The sequence below is a fragment of the Macrobrachium nipponense genome, chromosome 18 (assembly GCF_015104395.2).
Source record: "Macrobrachium nipponense isolate FS-2020 chromosome 18, ASM1510439v2, whole genome shotgun sequence".
NCBI classification, from domain to species: Eukaryota; Metazoa; Arthropoda; class Malacostraca; order Decapoda; family Palaemonidae; genus Macrobrachium; species Macrobrachium nipponense.
In genome coordinates, this window is record NC_087211.1 from 80299957 (window position 1) to 80312739 (window position 12783).

Genomic DNA, 12783 nt, shown 5'->3' on the forward strand with positions numbered 1-12783 from the left:
ACTAATATTTCTTTGGGGTCATTATATCTATGATATTTACAGTCTTTATTTGTGTCTTCACGGTCATCCACAACGGGCTGGTACTAAACACGCCGCAAAGGTGGATACATGCCGGGTTAAAACCGTTGGGGGGGGGGGGGGGTGGCGGTCCCTATCAAGGAATGATTCATGTCCTGTGGATAACAGCTACCACTCGAAACTTTCAAGTTCATATGAAAACTTTTTCTATTTTGTATCATTTCAAAGTAGCAATAGTTTCTCAAAGCAGTATAACCTGGTTGGATGAGCTGAGTTGAAATGAATATTATATAATTTAGGCAAAAGGCCAAGCACTAGGACCTATGAAGTCATCCAGCACTGAAATGGAAATTGACAGTAAAATGTGTAATAGGAGGAAAACCTCAAAGCAGTTGCACTATCAATCAAGTGTTAGGAGAGCGTGGAGAGTAAGATGAAGAAAGAGAATATGAAAGGAGGTACAGTAAAAGGAACGAAAGTGGTTGCAGCTAGGGGGCCGAAGGGACGCTGTAACAAACCTCAAGTAATACCTACAGTGCACCGCATGATACAGGGAATGGAGCAAACACAGAAAAGACACAAACTTGGCGGAGACAACCGTAATAAGCAAACATCTTTGTCATTAGCATCATCACCAGTATCATTCTTCTGCCATTATCTTTCACTACTATTAACATAGTTCTCAAGAAATCGCGTGTTCAGAATCCCTAGACTTGGCCAATCTTCTATTTTGGTTCCAAAATTCATGCCGTTATTTGTTTTGCATTCCACAACACCTTGAGATTTTGTTTCTGCAAAATTTAGCTAGAGACTCAAAATCAAAATACTGCAGTGTTATGTTTCTGAATTCTTCTCAAGCAGTGACTCTTGACTCTTGAACAGACGGAAATATATAGAACTAAAAACTTTGGCAATGAAATCATAAGTGACATTCTTACACAGCAAATCGATGATGAATGTAAGTGAAAAACCCTCTAGAAAGCGAGTTAAAACAATAAAAATCATTATATTGGAGGGATGGAAACATCACTTTTTGTATAGTGTAACTCGAGCCGAGACACAACAGAGAAAATATTAAAGTAACTCACTTTAATTTTTACTATTTTTGTTCATTTCCGTTTGGCTCTATGGTTTGGGGGGTGGGGGGGTGTGGGCCCTGAAGTGGCTCTAAGCTGTTACCAGTTAAAAAAAATGTCCTTCAGGTAAAAAAAAAAAAACGAAGTGTTGCAATAAATAAAACAGGCTAATCTTCGGGGGAAAAAAAGGAATTAACAGTAACACACGAAAATATCCCTACACAAGGTGCACCCACATCACTTAAGGTAAATTTCCCAAATATCTGAACACTATTCACTACGTAGTCCTTTTGTTGTTGTTGTGGGGGGGGGGAGGTGTACAAGGATACCTGGAGTGCTTTGCAACTAAAGTTCCCCTTCACGGTCTTATGGAATTCTTAGTTTTGAAGCTCTATCTTTAAATTTGTCAATATTATTACAAATGAAAACCCTAAAAATAATTTTGGCGATAAAACCTAACATTAAACAGTAGAAAGCACTGGGTGCATGCCTCCATGAATAGCATTCTTAGAGATAAATATATTTACCCTTTTGGACCATTAAGTCGTCACGACCCACTAAAGATCTGACGTACAGACAAAACACGTGACTATGAAATTTTGCTACGAAATCTCCCCAAGATGATGGATGACGGTGATGTCATTCCCCGAAAAAGATTTGATTATTCTTAGTTTACCTGTTCTTATCTCTACTTTCCAAAGGAGAGAATAGGCCACGAAACCACTCAGATCCCCCCAACCTTATCTTACTTGCAGTACCCCAAACGGAATTCCAAACGGATGGAATTACAAAGAGACGTCAGCTGGAATTGGTGAAAAAAATAATTGAGGATGAGCTCCCAAGCAAGTTGGAATTTTGCAAGAATACCCATTATTCATTTCTAAACTTTTGTATTCAGACAAATTCCTAATGGTAGTAAGCAATAATGCATCATCCTTGCAACAATATCCGTCACTGGATGCTTAACGAAGGAGAAATTTGAAATATTCCTTCACACGCTACGTCGAGATAAACAATTGACAACTGATACAGACGACTCGAATTTTGCAATTATTAAAAAGCTTAAAAGTGATTCTTCCTTTTTCTTCCTTTTTGGAGACTGAATTGTTCACTAGCAGATAAACTGACAGGACTTCCTAAAAATAAGCTGTCCGAAATGACTATTTAGCAGAAGAGTAACGTAAGTACGGATTAATTAACCAACCGACAATAACAATTGCCTTTGATAATTAATTCGATATCTGAAACAACTTACTTGTATCATTATATCCCAAGGTGGTGGCGGTGTTGGCAGGTGCAGGGTTTCCTCCTCCATAACCCTGGGCATTCACTGTATTAGAAAGAAGAAAGGATGACATTAGTTGGCAGAAATGATAACAGAATATTCCTGTTAATACAGTAATGACTATTTGAAAACAGTCATAGCATACGACCACCACAAGAATGTGATGACATAAAAGAGTTTGAGTAATCTGTACTATGAAGTTTAAATAGCCTTAATTGTCTTAAGAAGATGAGTTGCCTTTGCTTCGTTGGTAAAACAAAAATAGAAAGTCTGCGTTAAGTCTTGCTTACCGATTTGATCGATTTAACAGCCACCTTTAGCTATACCTTCAAAAATGCATACAAATAATTAGTTACTAAGTCAAAATATCTAAGATATCATTATTAAGCTCTTCCATAACTTGGACTGTGTTCAATCATTATAGAAGTTCTGAAAGTATCAAGTTTACACAAAGCATCCTCCACTGGAAAGGCTTTCAAATCTCTTTTCAAACTGGTTGCTTAATTTCGGATTTAAGAGCTACAGGCTTCAGTCTTCCATACCACTTACACACATGGTCTGATCAAGCAACTCTATAAATATAACCTAGAAGGTCTCGTGTTGCATACACACTTACACACGTATCACAGGGAATGGATTCATACTTGATGGAAAGTTCCGTAATTATCAACAAGAGTGAATGATCAATTCGCTAGACGAATAAAAATCTGGAGACTCAGGAGAACTGGGACTTTAGTCGAGGTAAAAAGAAGACGATCACCGCACATTTTACATGGCTGGAGAATGCATTTTTATCGGCATCATTTTGGCTCTAGAGGATGCAAGTGGGGCGGTTCTATATTGTTACCAGTCCGAAGAATAAATCCGAATAGTTCTTTGTCGTCTTTAAAATATCTGTAAAAACTAAGCCACTGGATGGGTCAAACATTTTCTGACTCGATGACGAAGTACTCTGCCCAAATGTTTGAAAACAATCTGTTCATCTTATTTTTTTTGTTGGTGGGGGGCGGGGGCGGTACATAAGGTGTCTGGACTTCTCCTCACGGTTATTAAAGATGAAAATCTTGAATTAGGATTACGAAATTCAGAGCTTCAAGGCAACCACTGCGGCGGGAGAGGCGGTCAAGTAAAAGGCCGAAAGGTTGACGCGTCTAGGGTTCACTGATGGCCCTATCTCCTTAAGAGACAAAAAATCCTAAAAACAATAACAATATCTGTGCAGTAAAAGTTCATCTCTACCACTTAACTTTAAGTCAAAATCACTGAGTGCTTACCTACGGGCATGGTAAACATTATGAGCATAATATTTATACCCTATTGAACGTTTAAGCCGTCGGCATCCTCTAAAAACCCGACATACTGACAAAAGATACGGCTCTTGCCGTCTCATTTATCTCAGCCTATTTTCGAAAAGGAAACGAGGATAGCATACAATGTGAAAACATTGTAAGCTATCCTAATTCCTTTTACCGTATACAAAACACTTTCAAATTATAAGCACATTTCGAACCCTCCCTCCCATGCCAAACCTACCATCTATAAGCATTTTTTTCCATCTAGTTAATAAAATATGACTATGTGTTATAAAATGTGTGACCAGGAATTAAAATTGTTTCACCTTGGGTCGAGGCAGCGATCAGAAAGAAGCCAATCCAGAGAGGTAGTACAAATGGTACGAATCGTCTGAGGGACGCCATGGTGACAGTCCTGAGAGCCTTCGCTAGTTTCTTCCGGGCTGATCAGTGAAACTTTTCTCCCATCTCAGTTGATTGGTTGCTTCTGCTAAGCACCACTCCATTTTATACCCATGATCTTGCCACAAAACACCTGAGAAGGAAAGACTCCTGTTGAGAGAGAGAGAGAGAGAGAGAGAGAGAGAGAGAGAGAGAGGAGAGACAAGAGAAGCTAAGAAGAGAAGAGAGAGAAGGAGATAGAGAGAGAAGAGATAGAGAGAGAGAGAGGAGAGAGAGAGAGAGAGAAACACTAGACACTTTATGTTGAACAGATATAAATCTTATGTAAAAACCATTCTTCTTTGCTTGGTGAACTGCAGAGATAGGCAAGAGGTCAAGTTAAAATTCATTTAGAAACAAAAGAATCATCTTTTTATAGAATGTGGTCAGTATGAAACAATTTAGATGATTTAGTCCTATTGAGTAAATCAGGCCTTCCAAATAAAGCAAGATCTTAAGTCTCTAGGAACACAAAGGGCTGTTATAAGTTCTGGGGTGTTTAAATGATCCTGTTAGCACTATTATCCTGAGGAGAATTCCTCTAAAATTCCCGATGATCGTCTTGAAGATGAGCCATCTTTTAATGCTGCATCTGAGCTTGCCTATCATGGAAAGCGAGATTAACATTTCAAGAAGGACAGTCAGCTGAACTCGAAAAGGTTGCACTGACTTTATCATTTAAAAATATATAAAGCCTTTAAGTGCAATATAGTACTTAACTTTCTTGAGGCATTTGCTGACACTTTCATTGAATGTTCTCAAAAGTAAGAAGTGAGCCTATAATACCTCATGGCTCTATTGTGGCTAAGGGCAGCTTCATTTATCATTAGTGGAGACTTTACTACACCCTCAAGTGTTGCAGCAACGTCATACTAAACAATCTGGTTTTCCAGGCCAACAACCATATTGCTTGTATACACTAAAAAGAAGAAGTCAGAAGAAAGCGGACCCAGAAAACTATCCTGTAGAACTCCTGACGATAAAGGTTTTGGTTTGCTAAAGATCTCATCAGCAGCAAATCACTGCTGCCAACCTGCAAAGAAATTTTGAAGTAATCCTAAAACATATCCACTAACTCCAAGATTCTGATGTTTATAAATCAGTGCCTTATGACTTACTAAATCTGAAGCAGTATTAAAATCGGTTTGAATTACTCTACACTCAAAACCTTCCTCAAGGTTCTCTTATAAATGATATGTTAAATGTATAAGAGCATTGCAGGTCCTAACTGATTACTATATGCACACTATCAGCTAACAGTCCTTTTAAATTACATATTCTTGTAAAAATAAGATTTTCAGCAACTCTGGGAAGCACAGGGAGAACAGATATTGGCCTGTACATAGTTACTGCAGTCTGTATAAAACTTGGCTATTCCAAAACTCAAAAGTATATAGTCAGTCGACCCAGAACAATTTTGCCTTTGCATTTAAATGATACTGTTTTAAATGTCAGTGATTAACACTTTGGGCGTAGCTTTTGATAATGCACTGACTTTTGAAAGGCATATACGTGGAATTGTTTTCAGTTTCTCAAAAAGATGGTTCCTTGCTAAAAATGTTTTTAAATGATACGTGATAAAGCTATTATAACTGAGTGTTTAAACTTTTCTTCATCCTCGTTTGGAGTAATGTTCTCCACTGTGGTCTTCCTGTGCTGCCTCTCATCCCAAACTCTCATTAGGACGAGTTGTGTCGTCAGAAAAGTTAATTTTGCAAACTCTTGAATGTTGACTTGGGCCGTAGACGTAAGGTGGGTTCATTATGTTTGCTGCATAAAATGTATTAATGACAGTGACAAACGTCCTCTGCACTCTTCTTTACCGGCCCTAGCAGCTTATGCTCGCAACACTAGGTAGGCTGCTGCAAACTCTGCTGTCGTTTACTGGTATCAGGTTCACTACTGCCCAGTTTGCTGGGAGATTTAGTCTAGCTACGACTCAAATGTGGAATACTTTGCCAAGTGCAGTTGTGGATTCTTCCGACTTTCAAAAATGTTCAAGTAAGGATCAACTTTATCCACGCTCAATTGAAGCCACCATAAAACCTCTACAATTCATTTATATGCATTTCTGGTTCTCATGTGTAATTATTCGGCTCTCCTCTCTCCTGTTAAGTAGTTGTAACAGTTTTCGACTATTGAAAAATTTTCCATTCATTGTCAATCTTTACCCTTCATCATTCGTCCTCTTCGAATCTTTTTTCCCCCGTCTTTATTCTCCTACTATCCCCTCACCTACTGTTATTTGGTGTTTTAATTGTTTCTGAATGATCCATGCAAATGTATCTGAATATTCCTGCCTATGAAACTCAGCTCTATTCTTACTGTACACAGCACATCAAAATGAAGAAATGCACAACCACACAACAGCGATGTCAAAGTTTAATAACGAGAAGACACCTGAAGTATGGTGGAAATCTTGATGAACTATTTCCAATAACGATATCACCCTGCCCATCTTAATCACAGCACCTGTTCAACATTGTTTCTGAAGTTCTCAACCTGATTCAATACAGAATATGACCGAGAAGCCACCTGACGTCTGGAAGAATTGTTGTGAAACGGTCTTCGTTAGCGATGCCCTCTAACTGCCCTTCACGTAACACTTGATCATAATGGTGTCTTCTTATACCAGTCTGACTCACACAGTTTTCTTACCAGACCTGTAGCAGATTAAATCTCTATTGTGAAAGACTCCAGGTAAGTTAACAATTACTTGAAAATCCGATGTTTCTTAACAATTTTAAGAGGCCAACCTGACAAGCAGCCGAAGGAACTTGAGTAGTGTGGAGGGAGCTTAACCTCAAAGGACTGACTCTGCGACTGTGAAATATCTGGCGTTATTTGTTTCAATAGGAATATATAAGTTACGAATTACTGAAGCGGGGGAAGCATTAAAAAAACATGGAAGCTGAGGGGAAAGAGACCAATACTAAACCATGCGGAGCGAGAATTATGCACTTACGATATTTTGTAAATGACAAAAAGAGGAGGACTCCTGTTTAGTGTTCATATGTGGCCTAAAACGAGGACTCTCTTTCTGGGATTGCATAATAATTTGTTTGTTTGTATGGTGTTTTTACGTTGCATGGAACCAGTGGTTATTCAGCAACGGGACCGACGGCTTTACGTGACTTCAGAACCACGTCGAGAGTGAACTTCTATCACCAGAAATACACATCTCTCACTCCTCAATGGAGTAGCTGTGTTATGATGACTTTGTCACAGGCAGGCACTGATACGTAATTGGGAAAGGAAATTTGCCAAGAAACACGGCTGAGCAGTTAAACACAGTTTGCTATTCTCTGATCTATTCAGGTTTTCCAGAGCGCTGGTAAGTCAACTTTAGAAAAGCCTATTGGATATCGAAATCACTGCTTGTGGAAACACACAGCATCTTAAACTAAATGAAAAGAAAATGACCAACGTACAGTACCAGTCTTATTCGTGGCACTTCAAACGCACCGAGACAAGCGAATGAGCAGAGCCACACACACACACACAAAAAACAAAAAACAAAGATATGGCAATGTAGTCACTTAAATCTCAAATGAAGCGAGAATAACCCTCTTAACGATAGACGACGATATACGTAGAAATACCGAAGTAAGGAGAGAATTCAATGCCTTGAAGCAATGGAAGAAAGCAGTTGTTGAACTGGGCCTCGTGAGAATTGATCATGCAGGGTGTCCATAAAGTCCCAGTACCATAACAGGTCTTTATTTAATGTAATGGTACTGGGACTTTATAGACCCCCTGTATATACAGTACTTGAGAAGAGGAAGCATAAACTTTGCTCAAAAATCGCCCAAAACGGATTCTCACCAAAACGGATTTTCTCTCGGGGATCGAGAAACAATCTTGTAGGCAAACATCCCCAAAACGGCGCTCGAACTCTCAAATTTGCTTGTCTTTGGGTGATGGATTCCCGGTAACTGCGGAGTTTCTTTGAGTATTTTCAATTATTTGTCCAATAACGCCAACCTGATGATAAGTTTAACGAGCAGATGAATTTACTTTATAAAAACGTAAAAGCTGCCGAGTTTTTATCTGCACCATAACTGAGGAAAAGGTTTGATCGTATCATCAGTAACTATTACATTGATGACTGGTGTTATGCACATCGAATGGGAACTGAGAAAAATACGTGGTTATCTCGTTCGTTATTGAGAGAGAGAGAGAGAGAGAGATGGGAATTCGTATAGCCAGTAAGAAAAATGAAAAATACTATAGAGAGAGAGAGAGAGAGAGAGAGAGAGAGAGAGAGAGACGCGCGGAAGACACAAACCACATTTCACTAACCAGACGACATAGGCAAAAAAAAAAATAAAAAAAGTAACTATAGAGAAAACTGATGTTTTGGAGTTGGACAGCAATTATACGAGGACAATTATATATACGTATATATATGCACATATAATTATGTATATACATATATATGTATAAATAATTAAGCACACATTATATATGTATATACATTTATACATGACCAACGTACCGATTTGCAGCTCTCTAGCCCAGTAGGGCTTTTAGATCTGAGGGTGGACAGAAAAAGTGCGGACAGAAAAAGTGCGGACAGAAAAAGGTGCGGACTGACAGACAAAGCCGAAACAATAGATTTTCTATTATAGAAAAATAAAAACAGAGAAAAATCGGCATAAGTTTAATACCGTTGAAACTGCCGCTATTCTAAAGAACTCTATCATATATATATAAAAAAAAATATACGATCAGTGATCCAACCGAATAATGATCCTATCAGTACCCGTGACTTTAAAGATCACCCAGAGTTCCTAAGTATAGTTTTACTGGACTATAATACGATGGTGTTCTAGACCAAAAATGCCAGCTATTTTCATTTAGTGTCAAAGTACTGTATCAAAGAGAAGAATAATTCACATAAACTACCCCCGGAAACATTCATAAACTTTAGACGTGAATACATTGTTTGGGTCGAAATTGCATATGGGAAACACGATTTCGCCCCAAAACTTATTTTACGTAAAACATTATCGAAGAATGAGGGAATATCTGTCTGCCTACCTGTACTATCTCGGCTGAAGTGCCTGCTATCAATTGGGTTTCAAGTTCTCCTTCCATCTTGGTTCCTTTTTGTGTCTTGAAGCACTTGGGTAACAAGTTTGTTGTTGCACAACATATGACAAAAGCATCCCTTCGATGCTTACAAGGAATGAGCTGTCTGATGTCACTGGATTCCTCGGGGAAACTATCAAGGAACATCGACCAACCTTCGGTAATTCCAAGTCGCTGTTCAAGAAAAAAATTCTGATTAGGATAAATTGCCAGAGACCAATATGTATAACGTGTTCGTTGAATAACATCTACTAAACTAAATAAGGTCCCGAAGTTTGCAAGCCTCGAAGCAATATTCATCTGAAAAGCCTTAGAAGACTATAATGGCGGTTATCAAAATTTAAATTACATATCCTTAAACAATGGAAAAAATATTCATCCTTAAACAATGGAAAAAATATTCATAAGTACTTTGAGAAAAAATGAATTATATTGGACACTGAGTTCAAATCTACTTTGAACACATTTTGGGATTTTTGTCTTTCATGCGTGGGATTTTAAATGAACAGTCTTAACTACGAGAAAAATTTTCAGTCAATGAAGTGCTTTGAAAAAAAGAGAAGTTTTCATGGAAAAATCTGTTTGAAAAATATTCTTAATCTAAAAGCATTGGACATTTTTTACATTTTAAAACACCTTGAAGAATTGGTAAAGTATGGGGTTTTTTCCGTGGGATCCTATAAATATTTCTTGAACTGAATGTGATACAAGTAGCATCAAAGTTTTAATCTGAAAGTATTAGGCATTTTAATCAATATATTGAAAAAGAGATTGACTTCAATTGAAAGCCGAGGGGTGTTCTATAAAGTGTAAAGAAAACTACAACTCCTACAAAAAAATAAACATTACAGCCAAAATTAAGTCTCTCGCTTCATCTATTGTGAATCATCTGATAACAGAAAAACCTTTCTCGCGAATGAAGCAATCACCTTTGATTACAGATTTGATATTTTATTTCGTTGAATGTTTTTGTTTCGTGATGCTGATGATACAGTTCAATCTGTGTTAGAGCTTTATTATATATATCAACCCTTACTTCCATTTCTAGTTGGCCACATATTTACTGTTACCTAGCTTATACTGAATCCATATTTTCCCTATATATTTTCTGCATATCTTACAAACGTCAACAGGTCCCTGCAAGACCCAACACCAACAGAGTCATAAAGTCAACTTTCTAGTTTGAAGATGTGTATGCTAACTCTTTTATTCACTTCAACTTTTCTAGGTGTTTGTTAATCTATTAAAAATCTGCAGTCAACAAGACTTATACTTATGAGAAACCAACTCTGCTAGAATGAACCAGCAGCCTCTTTTTAAACGGCTAAATATCTACGTGTGGCCACATTTTGTTGTTGTTCATAACCCTATTTTGAGCTAACAGTAATATTTTTACATAAAATGAAAATCAAATATGGGTCTATGCTGGTCAACTTTTTCTCATATTCTGATTATAGGATATCTAATGGGCTAAAATTATGAGAGACAAACGTTCTGTCTATAACCCAATAATGGACTAGTATGAACTCATTTTGAATTTTGCGAGAAGTAATCTAGTTCCAACAATTGCTAGTAAAAAAATTGCCATAAACTTACCCTATAACCAGTGAATTGCACAGGGACTTTGGTAGCCCCATACCCCAAAAGAATTTACCTTAAAGGAGGTGGGACTGAGGGGGGCTGGGCATAGTACTCCAAGGTAGGTTTACATTAATTAGCTTATGAAATTTGATATATGGTATATATACCTTTTAAAATGTGATTTTTGTCTTGCATTGCCTATGCAACCGTTCTGCAGTTTTACAGGCGATTCACCAGACTATCCTAGCCTAACCTTAACTGGCAACGGCCTAACCAATAAAGTTGGCCAGTTAAATCTGGCCAACAGTGGCTAAATAATCTAGCCTAGTAAGGATCTCATCACTTTACAGTCACATAGCAATTACTAAATGGTTACCAAGTTTGCTATTAAGAGAAGATGAAAGACATGTCATATAGTATAGGTACGTCATATATAGATTATTTTGATGTTACAAAGGTTTTAGAATTCTTTGGGAGCTCCCATTCAATCGTTTTCATTAACTGTTTCACTTTTGTACTCTAACAAGCCAATCCAACACTGGTAAAGGCTAACCTAATCGATGGCTTCGTACTATTTTGAAGGAAGGATCGGTGAGCGCTGAGTCAACTTAACTAAGCTATCATAATCAAAACTAGCATAACCTATAATACCTGTCCCCCCAAAGTAACACTTTAGCCTCCAAAAAGTAAGTCGTGACCCCTCAGTCTGCATTCTACCCACCTGTAAAATTATCCTAGCCCTTGTCACTTTATAGGGTAAACAACCACAGACGATCCATCGTCATCGCGTGGCCAGGTCTTATTCACTCGATATTTAATTGGTGAAACAAGACTACAATTACAACTTTAAAGATACCATTCAAAAGATTGAAGTTTTGTCAACATAATGTGATATATGAAAGCCCCATACGAACTAAAATAAGCGTGTGAGCTCTTCGTAAAATATGTTTTCAAGGCAGTTTTGAAATCCAATATGGCGGCAATCGTGTGACTGGCCGTTCTAACCACAGACAATCCACCATCTTTCCCAGCCTTCCCAGCACTCATTTGAACAATGTTAGTGTATATATGTAACGTTTATTGATCTTACTCAAGATTGCAGTTGTAATCAACACAATAAAACATTTTGTTGCCTATAATAGTGAAAGTATGAAACTTTTTATTCCCGGGGTCATGGTTTGAACTGAAATTAATTTTTACCTTGTAATCGGTGGTTTTATCCTTACTACCATCACAACTGAAACTCCACAGTGCTTATTTGATTGTAATGATACACATTTTGGTCTTAATTCACTCCAAATACACTTGAACCACATTGCGGTTCCTGGTTCCTAACCACTCACTCCACAAACACAGTTACGAGCAGCAGACGACTACACTGTTTATGAGGTGCAAAGCTTTATTCCCTTAATTGTTTACTTTACTCATTATTTAGTTTAACTTTACTTTGTTACTTCAAAATGTATATTTAATTCATGTCTATTATCCCTTTTTTGCAACTAAATTAACCCCGAAAAATTAAAAATATTTCTGATGTACTAAGGAGCAGACGACGCGACGAAAAATGACTCATCGTTGCCAATCTAGTGGAGTTTCACACGTACACCGATGCATTTACAACTATTTCCATGAATTCTAGTTGTCATAGTAATGCAGTAATGATAAAATTGCTATAATATGTATACATACTACAAATAGGGTAAACAACCGCATGGAGTGGCTCAACACACCGATGGTCACGGCATGCCACCGTCCACAAAAAGTACTTATAACACGTCCTGACACCGGAGATGGGCATCAGTCACGACTTGTTGTTGGTGAGACACGGAGCTAAAGACCTCTACTCTACTTTCGATGTAAGTATTTTCTCCAAAGTTAGAAATTAAGGCCAAATTTAAAGCTTTAAACAGAGGGTAGTGGTGGCCAAAGCAGTGCAAATCTCACCAAAACCCTTTCGAAATTTGTACTTACGCTTAAATATTTTAGAAGATTGACG

The 12783-nt window shown here is 37.7% G+C and overlaps 1 protein-coding gene across 1 annotated transcript in view; it reads right to left on the reverse strand.

The window, feature by feature from the left end:
* The window catches only part of LOC135197247 (uncharacterized), an 18007-nt gene extending 5432 nt beyond the window's left edge, over nt 1–12575 (reverse strand). Inside the window, exons 1-4 of the mRNA XM_064224343.1 lie at nt 12477–12575; nt 9156–9380; nt 3998–4206; nt 2350–2424 (exon numbers count right to left, since the gene is read on the reverse strand). Of these exons, the coding sequence (XP_064080413.1) occupies nt 2350–2424; nt 3998–4076 (154 nt within the window). The 5' untranslated portion in view covers nt 4077–4206; nt 9156–9380; nt 12477–12575. The remainder of the gene's footprint in view (nt 1–2349; nt 2425–3997; nt 4207–9155; nt 9381–12476) is intronic.
* Between the last annotated feature and the right edge of the window lie 208 nt (nt 12576–12783).